The sequence below is a fragment of the Chiloscyllium plagiosum genome, chromosome 19, assembly GCF_004010195.1.
Source record: "Chiloscyllium plagiosum isolate BGI_BamShark_2017 chromosome 19, ASM401019v2, whole genome shotgun sequence".
Classification (NCBI taxonomy): Eukaryota; Metazoa; Chordata; class Chondrichthyes; order Orectolobiformes; family Hemiscylliidae; genus Chiloscyllium; species Chiloscyllium plagiosum.
In genome coordinates, this window is record NC_057728.1 from 44,091,206 (window position 1) to 44,114,350 (window position 23,145).

The 23,145-nt window shown below is 38.9% G+C and overlaps 1 protein-coding gene across 3 annotated transcripts in view; it reads left to right on the plus strand.

Moving 5' to 3' along the window:
* tmtc2a (transmembrane O-mannosyltransferase targeting cadherins 2a) overlaps window positions 1–23,145 on the plus strand; it is a 181,997-nt gene that overhangs the window by 46,913 nt on the left and 111,939 nt on the right. For all 3 annotated transcript variants that reach the window (XM_043709687.1, XM_043709689.1, XM_043709688.1), the window contains exon 2: window positions 16,769–17,339. In XM_043709687.1, the coding sequence (XP_043565622.1) occupies window positions 16,769–17,339 (571 nt within the window). The remainder of the gene's footprint in view (window positions 1–16,768; window positions 17,340–23,145) is intronic.

A 23,145-nucleotide genomic window follows, 5' to 3' on the forward strand; every position in this document is an offset into this window, starting at 1 on the left:
CTGTCTCCTGAATGCTTAATTCTACCAAGTTACGGCAGTTTCATAGGGAATCTTGGACTTTGAGATCATTTCTTAAATTTGCCACAGTAAACGTTGCCAGATCCAAAGAAATCTGATCGCTGGTAGGATCCAGGATATATTGTTCTAGGTAACTGTCTTAAATACATTCAATGAACTTTTCTTTTTAGCTACCTCTGCCAAGATAATTTTCCCAATCAACATGAAGATTAAAGTTACCACCATCTTCTCAAGGGCAATTACGGATGGGCAAAAAATGCTGGCCAGACTCTGGGGCTTGAGATAAAGACAGGAAAGTGAATTTAAGAATAATCAGACCAGCCAGGGTCTCATTGAATGGCAGAGTAGGCTTGATAGACTGAGTGGCCTACATCTGTTCCTATGTCTAATGGTCATATAATATTCCTGTTTAATACCTTAAAATACATTTTAATACCTTAATACCTTTCATTACACTAAAGGTGCCATATAAATAAACATTTTGGTTCTCTGGGTTTGTGGTTAATTTGTCAGCAGACAAAGTGATGTTTGCATTGCTCTAATTCATGTTTCACTTTATAAATAAATTGGTTAAGCAGACATTGAAGTTTATGATATTATAAAATATATCAGTTTGCTGATATGAATTAGGTGTTATTGTTAACTATAATATCTACAAAACCAAATGTAAATTTTCCAGTTAAATACAACATTTATGCCAGGATGAACATCTGTTTATTAAAACAAAGTGACAACCAATTGACAAGATTTTTGAAACACTTCATGCAATTCTGTCTTAGTTTTGTTTCTTTATTGAATATACTGCATCTGGTACTGCCTGAGTTTAATGATAAATAGGGTGAAGTTTCACTAGTTCCTTGGAGTCATAGAATGATACAGCATAGAAAGAGGCCATTACCCCATTGTGCCTATATATCAACTCTTTGAAAGCACAATCCAATTAGTTCCATTCCTCTGCCTTTTCCCTAAAGTCCTGCAAATGTTTCCCCTTCAAGTAAATAACCAATTCCCTTTAAAAGGTATCATTGTACCTGCTTCCATCACACTTTCAGGCAGTGCATTCAAGGTCATAGTAACTCACTGTGTAAAAAGAACTCCTCATCTTGCCTCAGGTTCTTTTGCTAATTACCTAAATCTGTGTCATTTAGCTACTGACCCTTCAACTGCTGAAAACAGTTTCTCCTTATTTATGCTGTCAAAACCTTTCATGAGTTGAGTTCATGTAGCTCCATTGCATATACTGTTTCCCAAAGCTTTTTATTTGTACTCTCTTTAAAATCCAACTCCAAAGGCAAGACTGTGCTTCCCATGATCCCAAACATGACCTTCTTTGCAAAGTATCTGTAGTGAGCCAGGACTCAGAGTGCAACAGAATGTGCATGACAAGAAATTTGTTGAGATGTTAACAGAAAGACTTTAAGCTTCAGCTGGAGTTTTCTGTAAGTTTTGCACTGAAAGACAAGAAATGAATTCAGAATAGAAATCGGTCACAGTATTTTTTGATGAATGTTGTGCATCTGAAACATTGATCCAGATTTTGATTTTGAAATGATATTGAAACTGTCACATTTGCCATCTCTCCATACAAAACCTCTGGCAAACTCACATGAACAGTGTGTGGAAATCTGGAAATTTCTGTCAGGCCAACTTCTTTTCCACAAGGTATATAGTTACAATCATCACAGGTACAATCAGCATGTGATTCAGTAATTTGTTGTGAACTTCAAATTTTTCTACACTTTTTTTTCTGAAAAATACTAAAAATGTAACACCTTGTTGAATTAAATAAACCTGAATTTTAAGTCATAATTATCAAAGCACAACCACTCTGAATCTGAAAAACTAATTTACGAAATATGGAGTGCCATTCCCTCAATAAACATCTCATAGACTTTCAACATCTTAGAAAATATATATTTAAAATTAATAGTATTTCGGCTTCTACATTAATCCTATATGTACATCACAGTCTTTATTTCACAGTCTGTAAATTGGTTAAAATGTGAATGACAATGAGTGGCTTTCTTTCTTCATTTTCTTTCAGTGAGAAGTCATCAATGACTGTTCATCCTCTTGATGGATGCCAGAGATTCCACATAGCTATATCGGAATGAAATTCATGTTGTAATAGTGGAAAACAGGATCCTATTGTTTGCTCAGGTTTAGTGGCAGCTTTCTTCAAAGTCAATTGCATGGTCCTTTTAACCGCTGTTGTTAAAGTCGAAGCAGTTGATTTGTCTTGCTACCTCAGGTATCAGCTATGGCTCAGTGTTAACATCTTGCCTCTGAACCAGAGGATTCTGGGTTTAAACCATATTTCAGAGACTAAACAGATACATCACTATTGAGAGAGTGCCTCACTGTTGAAATTACTGTCTATTGGATGCCGTCTTACAAATGGCCAATATTTGTTTCTTATCTAATATCACAAATACCATCCCTGGCCTTCCAAACCCCAGATTATCTTGCTGATATTTTTGGCAGTTTTACCATTTGGTAGTTGATTTGCACGTTAAATAATACTGAGGTCTGTTAACCTCACTTTTAGGTTAATGAGTAAATCTGGGCTACTATCAATAGAAGCTTGTATTTTTCCTGTTATTAATTGGCATCTTCAACTCTAAGTCCCAATATAATTTAAATCAACTCCTTTCTGCAGAGCTCAGCTCTATGGGCTTCCTAAAACACAAATTCCTTCAAATAATGTAAACTAAAGATTACAGCAATAGGCTGATCCAAACAGCAAGGAAATGCCATTAAACGCAAGTGATTATGGCAATTGAAAAGTTATCATTGGCTTGAAAATGCATTAACAGTAACATGTTGCCAAGTTGAACTCTTAAATAATACTACATATGTTTTCCTTCATAGCAGATAAACATTGTAAGTTTGGTATGTGATGTTTTTTAAAAGTTTGAATTAGGACGGAACAATTTGACAATATAAAATCCAAAAGCCTCTTAAAAGGAATTGTTACCATAAATGCTGATTTTGTGCTGCAGAAGCACAATGAATGATTCAAAATGGGATGTACAGAGTTGTTGGAGCACCTATATATCATGTACCACTTGGATAGTTGAGTCTAGAAACTGAAAACAACCCTGGTACTCAGGCAGCACCAACGTTCTGTAAACAAACAGTAATGGTGAAAAATCCTCAAATTAAATTACAGAAATATGTTATTCTCTTTTTGCACAAAATTAATGTTCCAGAGTTGCTCATCTTATATTTCACATATTATATCTGCCTTGTGCTTCTCAGCTGCTTTAGTTTTGCTTATGAACAATTGATGCTTGCTTGATATGGATCCATAGCATCAGTGGTAATTCATTCAATACTTTGGCTGAGAGACAAAATTCAATAGCTCCCAGGAACAGATGTGAGATTGTGATATTCAATTAATCTGTGCTTGTTGGTTCCAGTGTTGGACATAAATTCATACTCCTGTTAAATTGCATGATTACTGTGCACGGCCAGTGCTGAACATGCTGTGGAGTGCCTGCACACCTCAGCAGGGGCTCACATTTGTGTGAGACTAAAACTACTTACATCTAATCTGCACTACATAAAGCTGACCTGCCTCTCTTAAAAGGGAGGTGCTATGACGCTGGAACAGGTGCTGAAACTGCTTATGGAAGAGAATCTGAACAGCATAAGTGAATTATGCCGCTGCAGGGAGAGACTGTTTTCAAAGGTTCTCATTGCATTAGATGCCTTGTTGAAGAAAGGAAAAAGACTGTTATTCTCTCCCCTGGGGTGTCAGCAATATCCATGCCATACTGCAATTCCAACTGAACTTTTGCAAGTTTCCTTCAGAGCTACCACCAGTTCTGTCCTTGCCCTGCTCTGAAGTTGCAGTTTTGGCTCAGCAGTGAATCACAATAAAGAACAAGGGGTAATTGTCCTTATACACGCTAATGCCAGGAAAGCCAGAAAAAGCTTTGGGCTTGTGGGGATTTTCAATTTTCCTGATATGAAGCTTGAGAATAGAAATTCCACTCCGCAAGATATATTCTTCAACATTTAATGGAATTCTCCGATCTGCTATTTCAAATGTACCAGAACAAGATCCCCAAGCCTCTCATATAATTGGAAAACAGTTTGACCATGACAAAGTATGACTGGGTAAGGTACGCTGTGTGTCAATCAAATCTCATGAGTAAAGCCATTACTTTTGTTTTTGCTGTTTTGTATCCATCAAGTTGTTTGAAAAATGATATGCTTTAGTTTGTAATCAACTCTGACCCACAAAAATATAAACACACATATAATCACTTATAAAATCTGTTTAGAGAATTAGTGTGTTTTATTGTCCTATCTTTGAAACTATATGTTGATTTTCCTTTTCCTTCCTGGAATTTCAGTGTTGTTGACATGTTGACATTTGTGGCTCATCTCTAATTATCATCAAGGAGGTGATATTGAGTCACCTCTGTAATTCATTGTTTTTGTGCAGTTTGATACAACTGAATGGTTTACTATAACATTTTAATGGACAGTGAACAGTTAGCCACACTGCTATGGATCCGGAGTCATGTATTGGCCAGATCAGTTAAGGATGGCAGCTTTTCTCTTGTGAACCAGAAGGGTTTTTTAGAATAAGTCAATAGTTTAGTGATCATTATTAATATGACTAGCACTTTAACCCAGATCTTTTAATTCATTAAATTAGCTGCCACACCTTTTTAAGTAAATAAAGATGAGTTTGATGAACTATCTCCAGGAACTGATTCTGGGTATAACCAGTAAACTATATGTCAGTTTGACCTCTTTTGCATTTTGTCATGACTATAGATGAGAACTCCAAAGTACGGTGGTCATTTTCAGCCCTTAATTCCAAAATATATATTTTTAAAAGAGGACTGCGGGTGTAAAAATACTCTTGCATGGGATTGATGGGACGTACCATCTAAAGCTGTCATAGAGACAAAGAAAAAACTCTTGTGATCACAAAAATAATGAGAGATAATGATCTCTTGCTCAACAACAACCCATCCCCTGCAGTTATGTCTGACTGCAGACAGAGTTCGTATTTTTTCCTTTTAAGGTCAAAATTAAAAGGTCAGATGTTTCTCTAATGGAGGGCTAGTCGGACTGAACATCTACATGTGTACCTGTCTGTGCTCAAGTGTTAGCATACAGTGAAGGTCACAGTAATAGAAAATGACTAATTGTCACCCCTGTATTGCAGGTAAAGATTTTTTTCACTTTGTATTCTGCAAGTCAGCTAGCTAGCAGGACTACAAGAAGGAGACTGAGTGCAGTAAAACAATTTTTTAAAAGATTCAGGACAAAGGAACTTCAATGAGCCTATAAAACCAAGAATCTCAAAACACGGCTGTTCATTTACCAACTTCAATCTAATCAGTATCCTGCAATGAATGGCCACAACATTCAGTTATTGACTCTCTGTATTACTTCATAGATAATTTTTTTAAACCTTTATGTTTTTGGAATCTCGTTTTATTTTTAACCTCTGCATATATGTGTTGCTTCTCATATGTAGTAATAAATAAATTCATTCTTCTTGTTATTTGATTCACACCTAGTTAACTTAGCTCCTTGGATCTGGAAGGAAGACATCCAGAAGGGAAGGGATTTTCTCTAAATTAACTTTGTTGCAACCAACTGATGGGATAGTTGAATAAAATGGCTGGGTGAGCAAAGGTGAGTCAATTCACCCCTGTTCACCCAGGAGCTTTACACTTAGGGATATCCTGTCTGGAATTGTAATGAATTGAGGAACCATGTGTTGGATCTAGCTGTATCAATTGGAAGCAATTTATTTAGCCTTATAGCCTTTTGCAGATTTGTTTGACAGGTTTGTGCTGATTGTGATAAAAGTCAGAGCAGTCTTACATCACAAACTATGAAATTCAACTCTGGATCTGGTGTAAAATGGCTGGTTTTGGAGCTAGCAGATTTTCTATTCTATTGGGGTTGATTTTACATGTTTTTGTCAGGTGAGAAATTAATGACACTGGGTCGGCCATTCATTTTACACACCGCCTTATTTTTCTTCCCATTAAGAAGTCAAATCAGGTGATGTACAAAATCAAGTAAGGTAGTCCATTAAATGGAATGGACCTAGAATGGAGCCAAGATGTGTTAAATGAAGTGAGACAACAGTTACTATGTTAGCCATGAGTGGTAATCTGCCAATACGGGCAAGGCCATGACAAGTTCAACCACAAAATCAGTTTTATCTACTTATATTGATACATTTCTCCTTGAAACCCAGAGCTGGATTTTCTGAGGAATGGCAATCACATTCTGATTGCTGCGCTGTTCCTTTCTCACATTAAGAAAGAGTTCTGCATTTCTGATAGTTGATTTCAATCATAGTTCCTTCAAAAGCGTGGACTGGACTTTAAATCTGACAGGTTACTTGTTGTCAGGATAGCTAAGGGAATTCAAACCACACCTATTTTTCCACAGCACTCGTTGCCTATTATTCTGTGATTTAATGTCTGGCATCACAGACAGCCATTTTAGCAGCTCCTGTCAAAGGGTAAGGAAGGGTATGTGTGAGGTTCAGGTGTCAGGAGAGTAGGGTTGATATAGCATGGTGCTGGAAAAAGCACAGCAGGTCAGCCAGCATCTGAAGAGTAGGAGAGTCAACGTTTCGAGTATAACCCTTCTTTGAAGAAGAGTTATGCCCGAAACATCGACCCGCTTGCTCCCCGGATGCTACCTGATCTGGTGTGCTTTTTCCACTGCCACGTTTCATCAACTCTGATTTTCCAGTATCTGCAGTCTTCACTTTCTCCTAGGAGGGTAGGGTGCCAGGTAGGTAACGGGTAGGGTGCTAGGTGGGGAGGCTGTCACATAAATAGAGTGCCAGGTAGCTAGAATGTAGAAGGAAGATGTTCTAGTGACGGAGTGTTTAGGGAAGTAAGGGTGGGCAAGGAATATTGGGTCAATAGGGGCTGATGTGTTGGATCTTTTGTGAGTGGGAAGGGGTTTTGAGTCTTTGCTGCTGCTGTGCCTGGAAGGGTGGTGGATGATGAATCCCTGGGAGATGAAAGGTTGTTAGATCCTGGCGATGTCGGGTCAAGTGGGGAGAGAGTAGGTATTCTGTTTCAGAGGGAAAGGAATGTTTTGGGTCAGGAGGTAGTGGTGTTGTTGCATCCTGGGGGAGTCAGTGTTGTCAGGACTTAGGGAGGTGTAGGGTTATTAGTTCCTGGGGAGATAGGGGTTGTAATGTCCTGGAGGAAAAGGAGGCTGTCAAGCACTGGGGAGAGAGGGAGACAGGTGTCGGGTCCCGGGAGGAGAAGAGCACATGTCAGTTCATGGGGATAGAGTGGAGTTTCAAGCCTGGTGGCAGGATGGGGGTGTGTCGGCTCCCCGTGTCAGGTTAGGATCTAGGCAGTATCAGGTGCTCGAGAAGTGTAATTGGGGTATAGATGGTATGTTTGAGGTTGAGAATCATAGACCCCAAACAGTGTGGAAGCAGGCCATTCAGCCCAATGATTCCATACTGATCCTCCAAAGAGCATCCCACTCAGACCCACCCACTTACCCAATCCTTGTAACCCTGCATTTCCCATGGCCAACCTTCCTAGCCTGTTCATCCCTGAACACTATGGGCAATTTAACATGACCAATCCATCTATCTTGCATATCTTTGGACTGTGGGAGGAAACAGAAGAAACTGATGTAGGCACAGGGAGAATATGCAAACTCCACACTGTTGCCCAGGTGGTATCAACCCAACTCCCTGCTATTGTCAGGCAGCAATGCTGTCCTGAATTTAATTTAATAGTTACCCTGGAGTTGCATTAGTTTTAAAATTTTCAATCTTTTCCTAGCTAACTGTGGATTTAACTGAATCAGAACTCTCCTAATTCTCTGACTCATTTGGACACTTTCAGAGGGTTCGAGGCTTGGGGAAAGCTTCATTGGTTCCAGGCTCATTGGAATCTTCAATTTCCCTAATTCCCTTTGGTATCTTCTGCACCATGGATTCCACCATGTTCTGGAGCACAAAGCACATCTATGCTGCCAAAATGTCTATCCAGTCATCAGAAAACCTGGGCGTAAAATTGAGCTATGATCACTGTATCTTTACTTGTGTAATCCAGCCTAGCGACAACAATGGAAAGGAAATATTTACACTTCTCCTGACATTGAAGTTTTCACAGGTAATCTTGATTTCACTGGGAGATTGCATAGTTCGTTTAGGTTCTACAATAACCATCAACAAAAGCAGATAAGACCTGATTTTTGGGATGTGTTCTGAGTCCATGAAATGACAAATTGCCAACCAATTGCAGGAGGGGAAGAATATTCCAGTAGAAATATGTTTCTCTCACCTTCATGTAATTTTTAAAAAAATAAACTGATCCAGAAATTACTGTGGATGTAATGGAAAATAATTGAATGGGAAGAATTTGCTTGATGAAAGCTGAATTATCATTTATGTACACAAAAGCTCCATGACCGAGCCAAAATATTTCCAGAAGACTGACATATTATTGGCAGAGTGATAATTAATTCATATATACTTGTAAAATACATTTTGTAAAGAAATGTGGAAATACAAACTTGAGGCACAAATGGGCCTGGAGCCAAGTGGCACAGAATTTGATAGGGACTGCGCTCACCTTGTGAGCCTTAAGGAAAATGTTAATAATTAACAGTGGGATGGCCAATGTCTCATTGGTGCAGTGCTTATCTCATATCTAAATTTTTGAATTTTTTATTGGCTAACATGAGTGGATTTTTAAAACAAGCACAAGGCTATTTAAATGTGCAAATTTGTAATCTAACACCTGTTCCACATCCCCACTGGGAAAACAAAATATCAGTAAATGTTAGGGCAGTCGTGGGACCTATCTCACCAAGGATCCTACTGAAACTCTTTGGTTGTCAAGTCCAAGTAATTATTGCATTTTCTTTTGTAACAAAATCATGTCATAGAGCCAGGAAGAGCAAGAGTGCTCTCATCACCCCACAGAACTCATGATTAATCCAAAGGAAAGAATCACAACATGGAAATGAATTGTGCTGGTCACACTAGTAATCCATTTTGCAGTATACACATTGAGTTGGACCAGTATATGCTCCTCACAGGTTTTACTGGTTTTGCCTTTGGAGAAATCTTCCTTTCTTGTTGCTGGATAGGAGTGGACCCTAATCATTACACATATTGGAAAATTAATTTTCACATCAACATCTCATGTTTCAACATACATATTCTGTGACACACTGCTTATTTACACATCAGCTTTAGTCCAACTCTACAATTTTTTCACTGGGTCAGAAGATCATATGTTTAAGTCTCAGTTAAGAATCTAGAGCACATAATCTGAGCTGACACTTCCCTGCAGTACGAAGGGAGAATGAGATGTCCTCTAAATAAGAAGTGACATGTGAACATAACCAATCATGTGTCATTATGTGTTAAAGAGTGAGTCTTCTCACATAGTTCTGGCTGGCAGTCATCTTTCAATCAACAAAAACAGATTACCGACTCATGTATCTTATTATTATTTTTTGGGTCTTTGCTGTGCTTTGAAACATTCATTCATGGGATGTGTGTCACAGGTAAGCCAGCCTTCATTGCCCATCCCTAGATGCCCCTGGGAAGGTGGTGGTAAGCTGATTTTTTTAAACCGTTGCAGTCCATGTGCTCCTGGTAGACAGACAATGTCATGAAGGAGGGAGTTTCACGCTTTTGACATTCAGGATGATGATTGGCTTGGGAGGAATGTGCAAATCGTGGTGTGTTAAGGTCTCTGCCATCCTTGATGGGTTTGGAAAAAGATATCTAAAGAACCTTAGCGGATTTCTGCAGTATATGTTACACTGTGGCTACTGTGTGTTGGTGGCCATGGGCATGAATGTTTATGGATGTGATGCCAATCAAGTGAACCACTTTATCCTGGATGATGTCAAGTTTCCAACAACTAAGGACACAATCTTGATTTGTGCCGTGTAGATGGTGGACAGGCTATGATTAGTCAGGAGGTGAGTTACTCTTCACAGGACTCCTTGCTTCTGATCTGTTCTTGTAGTTGCAATATTTATATGACTAGTTCAGTTCAGTTTCCGATTAATGGTAACCCCAGAATGTAATAGTGGAGGATTCAATAATACTATTGAATGTGAAGTGGCAGTGGTTAGATTCACTCTTATTGGAAATGGTCTTAACTTAGCACTTAGGCAGTGTAAATGTTACTTGCCACTTATCAGGTGAAACCAAATTTGTTGCATATGAACGTGGAATGTTTCAGTGTCTGAGTAATCATGAATAGTGCTGAAATTGTGTAATCATCAGCAAATATCCCCATTTCTGTTTTAATAAAGGAAGGAAGATCATTGATGAAGCAATTGAAGATGGTTAGGCTGAGAACATTAGCATGAGGGACATCTGCAGAGTTGCCCTGGAGTAGAGATGATTGACTTCTAACAATCACAAGCATCTTCCTTTGTGCCAGTTATGACTCTAAAGAGCAGAGAATTTTCATCCTGATTGTCAGTGATTCTGATTTTGTCAGAACTTCTCCACGCCACACTTGGTCAATGCCGCCTTAATATCAAGGACAGTCATTTTCACATCATCTCTGAAATTTTGCTCTTTCATCCATGATTGAACTGCAATGATGCCAGTAGATGAATGGATCTGGTAGTACTGAAACTGAGCATTAGTGAGCAGGTTTTTGTTAAGCAAGTACTACTTGATAACACTGTTGATTACGTCTTCAGTTTACTTTATTGGTGATTGAGACTAGACTGACTGGGAGATAATTGATTAGGTTTGATTTGTCCTTACCTGGACGATTTTCCACATTGGCAGGTGATGCCAGTGTTGTAACTATACTGGAACAACTTGGCTAAGGGAGTGGTAAGTTCTGGAGAACAAGCCTTCAGCATTATGGCCGGAATGTTGTCAGGACCCATAGCCTTTGAAGTATTCAATGTATTCAGCTGCTTCTTGATATCACACGGAGATAGTTGAATTGACTGAAGACCGGGATCTGTGATTCTGAGGATTTCTGGAAGTGGCTGAGAGGGAGCATCCACTCAGCACTTCTGACTAAAGGGTATTGTAAATATTCCAGCCTTATCTTTTGCACTGATCTGCTGGGCTTCCCCATCATTGAGGATGGGGCTATTTGTGGAATTTCCTTTTCTAATAAGTTGTTTAATGTCCAACACCACTGAAGACTTGATGTGGCAAGACGACAGAATTTAGATCTGACCTGTTGGTTGTGAACTCGTGCAGCTCTGTCTATTATTTGCTGCGTATGCTATTTCGCATGTGAGTAGTCCTATTTTGTAGCTCCACAGAGTTGGCACCTCATTTTTAGTTATGCTTTGTACTGCACCTGGCATGATTTCTTGCACTCTCCATTGAAGCAGTGTTAATTCTCTGGCCTGTTGGTAATGGGAGATGTGCTAGGCCAAGAGATTGCAGGTCGCATTCAAGTATAATTCTTTTGCTGATTGCCTAAAGTGCCTCATGGATGCCCAGTGTTCAGATGCCAGATCTGTTCAAAGTCTGTCCCATTTAGCACAGTGATGGTGTCACGCAACATGATGTAAGATATTCTCAACATGATGTAAGCACTTCATCTTCTCAAGGAATATGTACTGGTCACTCTTATCAATACCGTCATGGACAAATGCATCTGCAGGAGGCAGACTGATGAAGCTGAGGTCAAGTGTGTTGATTCATGACCACGTGATGCAGATCCAGTCTAGCAGCAATGTCCTTTTGAACATGACAAGCTCAGTCAGTAGTGCCAAACCACTTGTGGTAATTGGCAGTGAAAACCACCATCCAGAGAACATTTTGGGCACTTGCTACTTTCAGTACGTGGTAATCAGCATGTAGTTTCCTTGCCATTGTTTAATCTGATGCCACAGATTTCCTGGGATTTGAAGTTTGAGGACTCCCAGGATAACGCCCTCCCAACCAAATACCATTGCACTACCACTTCTACTGGGATTGTCCCACCAGGGGGACAGAGAGATTTGGAGATGGTGATAGTGCTGTCAGAGACATTGTGTGTAAGGTATAATTGTGTAAGTATGACTATATCTGGCTGTTGCTTGACTAGCCTATATACCCTTCAAATTTTGGCACTGGTATTCAGATTTTGGTAGCTTGGATTTTGCAGGGTTGTCAAGGCTGAGTTTGCCATTGTCGTTTCCAGTGCTTTAGTCGATGCCAGGTCAAATGTTTGGCTTCATTCCTTTTTTGAGACCTTTAAGCGGTTGAAACAAATGAAAGGCTTTCTAGACACTTCCATGGTCAATTAAGAATCAGCCACATTTTTGTGGTCCTGGAGTCACATACAGGTCTGACCAGGTAAGAGTGGCAGTTTTCATTCCCTAAAGAACATTAATGAAATTAAAAATATGAAATGGCTGCTAGAATTTCTCAACATTAGAAAAGAGATTACACTTAAAAATAACTTAATTGATAGTCATTTATTGGAGCATTTGTTAAGTCGTAAGTCTGCTGTGCCCTATATCCCCTTTCTAAATGCAATAAATATGCCTTACTTGTAAAGATGTGAGATATTTATATTTCACACCATGAAAGCTTTTGGAACTGCTTTGAGGCTTTTAAAATTATTATTTCAAAGTGCCTTTTCGTATCTAAGTTTATATTATTATCATTTCCTCCTCAGTTCTTGATGCTAAATGTAAGACCTGAATAAAACTAGCTTTTTAAGTGAGGGAAACAAACTAATTTCAAATGTCCTTACCCATGGATATATATCTCTAGTTCATCTATGGTAATTACTGCCTTAGAAAATAGTGTACAATGGTGAAGTACTTTCCAGTTTGGGAGAAGGAAAGTAATCAGAGCACCAGTCACATTATACTCTAAAAACCTAGTTGCAATATTAATTGGACGACAAATATAGCTAGTTTGAAAGATGGAAGCAGTTGGCTGTCCCGTCCTCTCAGGAATGATTCACACTGCAATTAGTCCACTCCTAAAATGGCAAGGATGAAAATTAGGTTTCTTAACTGGGGAAAATATACATTGAAATATTGAAAATTAGATGTTTCAAGACATTAGCCTATTTTTCAATGCTGGTTGCAAAGTGTTTTAATATGTCGAAGAAAATGCCACTGTAATATATAGCTGCCAACTTATAATTGTGCACAATATTTTCAGGCTGTCATCACACATTGCTACAGCACTACATCTTATTATAAATCTTGATTAGACATGTCTATGATGTAAATAAAGCACGAACAGAATTTTGAGGAACCAATAGGTAAATGATACTGTATTGTTTGCACCAGCATTGAGTAGCCTAAGAATGAATCATTAACAACTGCAAGCACTCAAAACCTCCTATTTGCCTCTAACCTACCTGTGCCCTCTCTATGTTTCACCATCATCCCCACAACTTGATCCTTAAAGTCACACCTTTAGTCCACTGAGTGGCCAGAATTGCAGTGTTCAAAGTTCAACACCAGCAACCAAAATGAGACTCCTCTTGCTCTCTAGAAGGCTGCCAACATGAAAATCTACCCAAACTCTGGCCATTTATCTGACTGCTGATTGAAGGACCTTGTTGTGAACTGCATGTCAACTAATACAAGTTATCTATTATTTCACACATTGAAAGGAAATAATTTATATGACGCACATTGTGAATTCTCCTACTATTTCCTTTCCATTGTCCACAAAACTTTCTTGTGTGATTTAAGTCAGGCAACTGACTGTGTGGAGTTTGCACATTCTCCCTGTGTCTGCGTGGGTTTCCTCTGGGTGCTCCAGTTTCCTCCCACAGTCCAAAAATGTGCAGGTTAGGCGAATTGGCCACGCTAAATTGGCCGTAGTGTTAGGTAAAGGGGTAAATGTAGGGGAATGGGTCTGGGTGGGTTGTGCTTCGGCGGGTCGGTGTGGACTTGTTGGGCCGAAGGGCCTGTTTCCACACTGTACATAATCTAATCTAATCTGAAAAAAAGTAGCAAATCATATTTATATTAATCTGGCAACATTTAAAAAGTATTGCTAATCTATCAATGCTACTCAAACATGGCTAAATATTTTCATTACACCCCTCCAGGGCAGGTGGGACTTGAGCCTGAGCCTCCAACTCAAAGGTAGAGACATTATCACTGCACCTTTAAATTACTGAAATGTAGCTCAATCAGCTTGGTCAGAGATGGTACAATGTACCTGAGAGCAGATGGGACTTGGCAAGGACTTCCTAGCTTTGGTGTAGGGCACTACCTTTGCACTGCAAGAAACTCTCAAATGTAACAATTGTACTCTATAACTCAATTATAAAGCCCATAGACATTTCTAATCAACCTGTTCAGAGACATTGTTACATGCTTCAGGGGTAGGTAGGACTTGAACCAGGGAACTATTAGCTCAGCACTGGGCATTACCATTGCACACCTTCAGTCCCTCAGATGTAGCTATATATTTTCTAATAAACCCATTCGGAGATACTTTTACACCCCCCCCCCCCGGAAATAGGTGGAAGTTGAACCTTGGATTCCTAGGTCATTGTGAGGGTCACTACCGCTACATTACAAAAGCTCTCAATAGTCTAGCAGTCCATCACCTTAACCACTCCAGCACTTTGTCATGTTCAAATGCAGTTAGATATTTTCTAATCAACCTGATCAGAGATGTTATTACAGGCTGCTGGAGCAGATGGACCTGGACCTGGACCTGGGTCTCCTGACTCAGAAGTCGGGGCATTACCACTGCTCCACAGGAATCCTTTCAAATGTAGTTAAAATTAACAGAGAAAAATGGATTGCCTGTGGTCTAAGCTTCCAATTTAAATCTCTTTACAATCCACCAGTTCATTATTTTGTTCAATGAGCCATACTTTGATTTCAGTTTAATTTACCTTGTTTTAAGCCATCACTTTTACATTCTTTGCTCCAATTTCCTTCTTTTAGTTTTTGCAATAGTTTTTGAAATTTTCTGGGTCTCATATTTTAATGCCTTTTTAGAGGAGAAAGTGAGGTCTGCAGATGCTGGAGATCAGAGCTGAAAATGTGTTGCTGGAACAGCGCAGCAGGTCAGGCAGCATCCAGGGAACAGGAGAATCAACGTTTCGGGCATAAGCCCTTCTTCAGGAACCTGAAGAAGGGCTAATGCCCGAAACGTCGATTCTCCTGTTCCCTGGATGCTGCCTGACCTGCTGCGCTGTTCCAGCAACACATTTTCAATGCCTTTTTATTGTATATTTAATGTAGCAAAATCCCAACTTTCATTTAAAAATTGGGCACTGAGCTAAAGAAGGAGACAATAAAATAGGTACAAAAAGTAATGTCTTTAATAAGGAAAGAGCAATGAAGAGGCAAAGAGAATTGTTGGGGAAAATCTAGAGCTCAAGGTCTGTGCAACTGTAGGTATGCCACCTGTTGTGCTGTGAAGGAGGGGCAAATGGGCAAAGGTTTGGAGGAACATTGGGCTCTTAGAGCATTGCAGGTAAGTTATATGTGGGGACAGGATTAACTTTGGTTTTCAGCACATGTCCTAGTGTTGGTTCAGTGCCATTTCTAATATGACCATTGAGATATTATGTTACATTAAACCTGCTTTAAACATTAAAATGTGAATACAAGAAATTTTCAGAAACAAACATAATTTAAAAATGAGAGCAAAGAGCATAAAAGTAATAGCTTAAAATAAGGGAAATTAAAATGGTAATATTAATGAAAAAAGTATAGACTGATTTAACACAATAATGAAGCAATAGATTTAAATTGGAAGCTATGGTTACAGGTAATTTATTTTTCTCTGTTAATTTTAACTACTTGTGAAGGAACTCCTGTAAAATCCCTATCTCTGTGCGAGGAGTCCACCTGTTCCAGAAGGGTGTCATAACATCTCTGATCTGGTTGATTGGGAAATATGTATTTATTTTTGAATTTGACGAGGAGGCCCAGCAGTTAAGGTGATGGAATACTAATCCATTGAGTGCTCCTGTGGTGCAGTGTTAGTGTCTCTACCTCTGAGCCAAGTGGCCTGGGTCTAAGTCCCAACTGCTCCAGAGGTATATCATATTATCTCTGAATAGGTTGACTAGAAAATATCTAACTACCTTTGAGTAGCATTGATTGAGGCTTCGGTGGATGAGGAGAAAACATGGATCAGTGAGCATAGGCTTGATAACAAAATTTGGAGATTTCATGATAATGGAGAGAGAAAAATAGAAGGCTAGTGATGAAAGGATTGGAATAATTGAGTTTGAAGGTAACACAAACACAGATCTTAGTATCAGCTCCTCTGTTATTCATGAAACTTCCCCAAACATATCTATGCTTGATCATAATGGTACACTAATCGATTCCCATTCATTTTAACCCACAAGGTATGAAAAAAATAAACAATAACTCGGATGCATGTACGTGTTCATGATTTCTACATATGAATAGTCTTAAGTATATTGTCAAGAAAAACAGCATTGACCAGGGCTCAGATGTAGAGCATTTCCTTATCTTTAAGAAGAGAAATATGTTGTAATTCAAAAGCAGTTAAAAATCTTGGAGTAATAAGGATTAAGTAGATTTGCATGAGTTCTCAATTTCATCCAAATGAAAGGGAAAGCTTAATGCTATGGAGCCTTAACTAAATTATCACATTCTCATACCGGTGAGTTAGAGACCAAAAGGTGTATTAGGTGATCACTATAAAGCAGCATGGAATGTGATTAGGTGGTTGTTATCAAATTTCTATCATCTGCATTAACAAAAAACCTGTCTTGTATAAAGTCATTAATTTTATTTTTATGTTTTCTTCCAGCCGAGCCATTAAAGCCAACCAGGATCTACTTCCAGAAACACCTTGGGCGAATATCTTTTACAATGACTTTTGGGGAACCCTCCTTACACACAGTGGGAGCCACAAGTCCTACCGCCCACTTTGTACACTTTCCTTCCGTTTTAACTGTGCCTTTGGTGGTATGGATCCCTGGGGATATCATTTTGTCAATGTGCTTTTGCACAGTGCAGTCACTGGTCTCTTTACAAACTTCTCGCGGGTGTTATTTGGCGATGGCTATTGGACTTTTATTGCAGGACTACTGTTTGCTGCACACCCTATTCACACTGAAGCAGTGGCAGGAATTGTAGGCCGAGCAGATGTTGGAGCTGGGCTCTTTTTCCTCCTGTCCTTAATGTGTTACATTCGGCACTGTGGGTGCAAGGGACATTCTCTGAGGAGCTGGGCCTGGTTATTTGGAAGCTTCATGTGTGCTGCCTGCAGTATGCTCTGGAAGGAGCAAGGAGTAACTGTCCTGGCTATTTCCGCTGTCTATGATGTATTTATAGATCGCAGGCTCAAATTTTACCAACTCATCTCATTGATTCACAAGGTAAGCCACATCAGAATAATGCAACAATTAGTGACCAAAAATGAACAGGGTAACTGTGAATAACAGGAAGCCTTACTCACTGACAGTGCATATCAGTAGCCAGGTATGGGCTGCCTGTGATTTGCTGACAGGAAGTATGTATTAAATTATTTCTCCTGTGTTTCTTGTGCTCCCATGTAGATGCTGATAACAATTATGTAAAGTTCCTTCCACTTTTCTTGTTTTTAGCAGTCACATTTGAGTGCATCCTGCCCCGTTTATGCACTTGGTGTCAAAGTTGATAGTACCCACACCAAGGATTGGTATTATGCTGATAGCAGTTTAGATACATCATTAAAATGGAACAGTGGACTAAACTGGAAATTGCCCCTCCTTGTACTTTATCATTAGCCACATTCTTCCCCCCCACCCCGGCAAATGCAATGATCCATTTTGATATAGTCTTGATTCTTGTTCAATTTAAATGAACAAAAGTGATAGCAAACAGAAAGGATTCATGGTTTTCACAGCATTTGATATGGTAGTGTAGAACTGACTGGCTGACAGTGGCTTATGTTGGATTTGGCAGTGCCATTGTTTTATCCATAAATATTTATACACAGCTTTGGTTAAGGCAATATTTCTGCGTTTTAGCCACAAGATAGGAACTGATAACTGATTCTCAAAACATGCCTTAGAAAATTCAATGTTGACTATCACCAATTTCTTCCCTCCCTTCAGCCAATGGTGTTTTGTCTTTGTTGGTGCAAATCATGACACGTGCATTGCTAATTGCTGCTCCTCCGCTCCAATAACTGCTACATATATGCAAATCTTAATAATGTGGTTCGGTGGTCATCACAGGCCAAGTTCACAGTCATGACTTGGACCAATTTTAACTCCTGCACCAGGGTATCACTATAATTAGATCCAAAAACAGAAATTTCTGGAAAAGCTCAGCAGGTCTGGTACCATTTAGAGAGAAAACTAGAGTTAGATGATTGGGCACAGGCTAGCAATCAAACCTGGGAATTTCTTTGTTCGTTTGCATTTAAATCGACTTATACAAATGGAGAAGTATAAAACATAGGAACATAGAAAATACTAGACAAACAAAAATGATGTTCGTCTACTGTCCTTTACTGTCCTGGAACTTGCATGACACAATAATGATGGAGTTGTTGAATAAACATAACAATCAAACTTTATCAAATAACTCAACAATGGAGATGAGGAAAAACACTAACAACTTTGATATAAAGTCACATTTTCTCTCCCAAGGTACTATATTCAGTTACATTTGAATAATATTTATACAATATGTTCATGCAACGTCAAGCATAATTATAGTGTATAATTATTTGACTGACAAGGCAATGTTTGAATGGTAGCATTTGACATTTTTAAGTGTCTGTATTTGACTTCTAATATGGACATCAGGTCCAAGAAAGCAAGATATTTTCTTTTATTTGTTCATAGGATGTGAGTGTTGCTGACTGAGCCAGTATTTATTGTCTATCCCTAATTAATTGCCGTTTAAGATTCAACCATATTTCTGTGGGTCTGGTGTCATGTGTAGGCCAGACCAGGTATGGATAGCAGATCTCTTTCCCTAAAGGTCATTAGTGAACCAGATAGATTTTACAATAATCAACAATGGGTTCTTGTTTTTAATTTCAGGAATTTGTTGAGTTCAAACTTCACCATCAGCCACTGTAGGTTTCAAACTCATATCCTCTGACATCAATTTAGGATTCAGGATTACAGAGGCAGTCCCATGATGACACATTTTTCCATGGATGATATTATGGATTATTAAAATCCACATTTTAAGTAGTAATTATAAATTTTGATCCATCCCAACAAGGGGCATAAATGTGATTTTCTAATGTTTTAAATACACCTAATATTTTGGTTTTGAATGATTGGTGAGATCATACAGCAAAAACCTATAAGTTCTGGAGTAAAGTTAAAACTTTGGTCTTTTATACATGTTTGTAATACTCCATACAATTCAACTAAATGGTTAATAATGCTTGTAAGCCACACTTGTATTTGCATGTCATTGTGTCACCATGGTGCATCAGTCAACTAAAATGACAAAAGCATTGCAGAGAAATGAACTGAATCAACTTCAGCTAAAACATCAGACACAGTAGAAGAATGATAAAGATGATTTTGTTTTGTACTTCAATGTATATTTTAATTCTTTTAAATTTGTGTTTAAGTATAACAGCTAATATGGATTTCAGAATCAGGACAGTAATGTTCATTGTGATTGAAATCTGTGGTCTTTATGATAGATTAGTAAGTTTGTTAATTGAGTGGCTGAATCACATACAGAAGGAAGACTTGCATGTCTGTTGGTCTGTAGCATTAGATGGTTTTAGCAGGAATTGTTGACAGTCTGTTTTAAAGTTTGGTTGATGTACACAGCTCTTTTATTGGCCCGGGCCACAAATAGCCAAGCAACTGCAAACTCATCATAGACCTAGGTTGGCTTGGCATCCTTTTGCCTTTTGGGTGGCATCATGTCCATGTAGATTAGTGGGAATGTTGACTTGATTTAACTTGTAATGAATAACCTGTAGAGGGGTGAATAATGGGCACAAGAAGGAGGTTATGCAAATAACAAGAGCCTATGGAATTAGAATATCTGTGGCTAGCAGTCTCCATGTTCTCATTTAAAACCAACAACTTAAAAAGCTTAGGTTAGGCAACAATTGATAAGTATTAGAAATATGTGGATACATACAACAATACCTCCCCACCCCACTGTCACACACATACACACAGACACAAATTGAGCCATTCAGAAAGCAGAAACTACAAGCCAATTAGCTTAACATCTGTCGTAGGAAAAATGTTAGTAGAAATAATTAATAATGAAGTAATAAGAACAGGAGTAGGCCATTCATCCTCTTGAGCCTATTCCACCATTCAATGGGGTCATGGCTGTTCTGTGGCCTAACTCCACATCCCTGCCTTTGACTCATATCCCTTAATACCTTTGCTTAACAAATGTTTATCTATCTCAGATTTAAAATTAACAACTGATTCAGTGTTCTTTTGTGGAGGAGAAACATTTACCATCCTTTTTGCAAAGAACTGCTTCCTATCATCCCTCCTGAATGGTCTGGCCCTGATTTTTACGACTATGCCCCTAGTTCTAGAATCCCCAAACAATGGAAATAGTTTATTTATACCGTCATTTCCTGTTAATATCTTGAATATTTCAATCATGTAACCTCTTAACCTTCTAAATTCTTGAGAAAACAGGCCTAAGTTGTATGATTTCTCCTAATAATTTAATCCCTGAGTATCATACTTATAAACCTGCATTGTACACTCTCCAAAGACAGCATATCCTTCTTAAGGTGTGGTGCCCAGATCTGCTGTCAGTACTCCAAGTGGGGTCTAACCAGGGTTTTGAATAACTGCAGTATGACCTCTGCATCCTTGTATTCCAGTCTTCGAGATATAAAGAAGGAGAAAGTGAGGACTGCAGATGCTGGAGATCAGAGCTGAAAAATGTGTTGCTGGAAAAGTGCAGCAGATCAGGCAGTATCCAAGGAGCAGGAGAATCATCGATGATGCTGCCTGACCTGCTGCGCTTTTCCAGCAACACATTTTTCAGTTCTAGATATAAATGCCAACTTTCCATTAGCTTTCTTGATTATTTTCTGCACTCATTCTTGACATTTTAAAGACTTATACACCTGAGCCCCCAAATCCTTTTAGACATTCACTGTATTTAACTTCACACCATCTAGAGAGTACCTGATCTATCTTTTTTTTAGTCTAAAATGGAGAACATCACACTTACTTACATTGAACTCCATCTGCCACTATTTTGCCAGGAGGGCACTTAAATGTATTCAAGGTAATCAAGCAATGTCAACGTGGCTTTGTAAAACGAAGTTATATTTGCTCAATCTAAAGGAAGTAACATGCTGTGGATAAAGGGGAATTGATGGATGCACTGCACTTAGATTTCCAGACAGCATTTGATAGAGTGCCACCTGGCACAGTGGTTAGCATTGCTGCCTCACAGCACCAGAGACCCGGGTTCAATACCTGCCTCAGGCAACTGTCTGTGTGGAGTTTGCACATTCTCCACGTGTCTGCATAGGTTTCCTTTGGGTGCTCCAGTTTCCTGCCGCAGTCCAAAAATGTGCAGGTTAGGTGAATTGGTCATGCTAAATTGGCCGTAATGTTAGGTGAATGAGTAAATGTAGGAGAATGGGTCTGGGTGGGTTGCTCTTTGGAAGGTCGGTGTGGACTTGTTGGGCGGATGGTCCTGTTTCCACACTGTAAGTAATCTAATCTCATCAAGGTTATTCGGAAAATAGAAGCAGGTTGTGTAGGGGACACCATTTTGCAATGGAGAAAGGATTAACTAGTGAACAAGAAACAGACAGTAGACTTAACAAACTAATTTTCTGTTTTACAAGCTGTAACAAGCAGAATGGCACAGGAATTAGTACTGGGCTGTCAAATTTTAACAATTTATATAAATGCCTTGAGTGATGTGGCTACTAAATTTTCTGATGACACAAAGACATCTAGGAAAGTAATTTATAAAGAGGGCTTAAGGACAGTTAGAAAGGAAAATTATAGGTTATGTGCATGAGCAAATATCTGGCAAATGGAGTATAATATGTGAAAATATTGAATTGTTCATTTTTGGCAGGAAGAATAACAAAGAAACATAATATCTTAATGTGTAGAGGGCTCTGCAGAGCTCCGAGATGCAGAGGGATCTGGGTGACCTGGTACATAAATCACAAAATGTAAGTATGTAGGCACACCAATAATTAGGCGAAGTTCAGTTCTCTTGTCATGTTGCATTACTGTCAAATACAGTGGGAAGCATTGACACAATGAAAGATTTCTCCCTTCGGACCTCCAGCAGCCAGAGTAATGACTGGCACAGAGATTAAGTGGATCCCACACTTCAATCGATTTGCCTGTTTCCCCCTCCAATCCCCATAAGTGAACAGGAAAATGTCTCCAAATCTATTAAGGGGATACCCCTGTAAAGAGCTGGATTCTAATCAGCTTCTCACTGCAGGTGAATTTCTGATGCCAAATTGATCTGGCTCCCATTTATGGTTCTGTGGCAAAAGTTCAACCTGCTATCTGGTCTAATGACACATTTCATCTGCTAGTCTATTTTCTTGGTGGTTGTAGCATTTCTTGAGGATGTCCAAATATATTTCAAATGCAACCGATGCTTTCTCACTCCATGACCCTTACATGTGGGAAGTTTTAGATCCTTATAACCCTCTGGATGCAAATAATTTTCTGTGACTCCACTTGAAGCCTTCTGCCAATTCTTTAAAGTTTGGGAAAAGTAATCCATGCCCTGCATTACTGACCTGTCCACTTCCTGAAGAAGGGCTCATGCCCGAAACGTTGATTCTCCTGCTCCTTGGATGCTGCCTGACCTGCTGCGCTTTTCCAGCAACACATTTTCAGCACTAGCGAAATAAGCCCATTCTATGTATTTTATCTAGGTTGTTCATAATTTAAATTCCTCAATAAAATCTCCCTTCAACCTGCTGTATTCTGAAGAAAAACACATCAGCCTTTTCAATTTTTTCAGTGATTATGCCTGATTAAATGTAATTGTAGTTATTGCTATCCTGCAATAAACACTTGTGTTGCCTTTGAACAGTGCTTCTTCTGTACATACTGTACAGTGGTGTAACCTTTATCTTTTTAATTTCAAAATATACATTATTCATAAGAAAAATCTTTGTATGCAAGTTACTGAAGCACTTTGGTTCTGTACAATAGCATATGAAGGAACAAACAAACATTC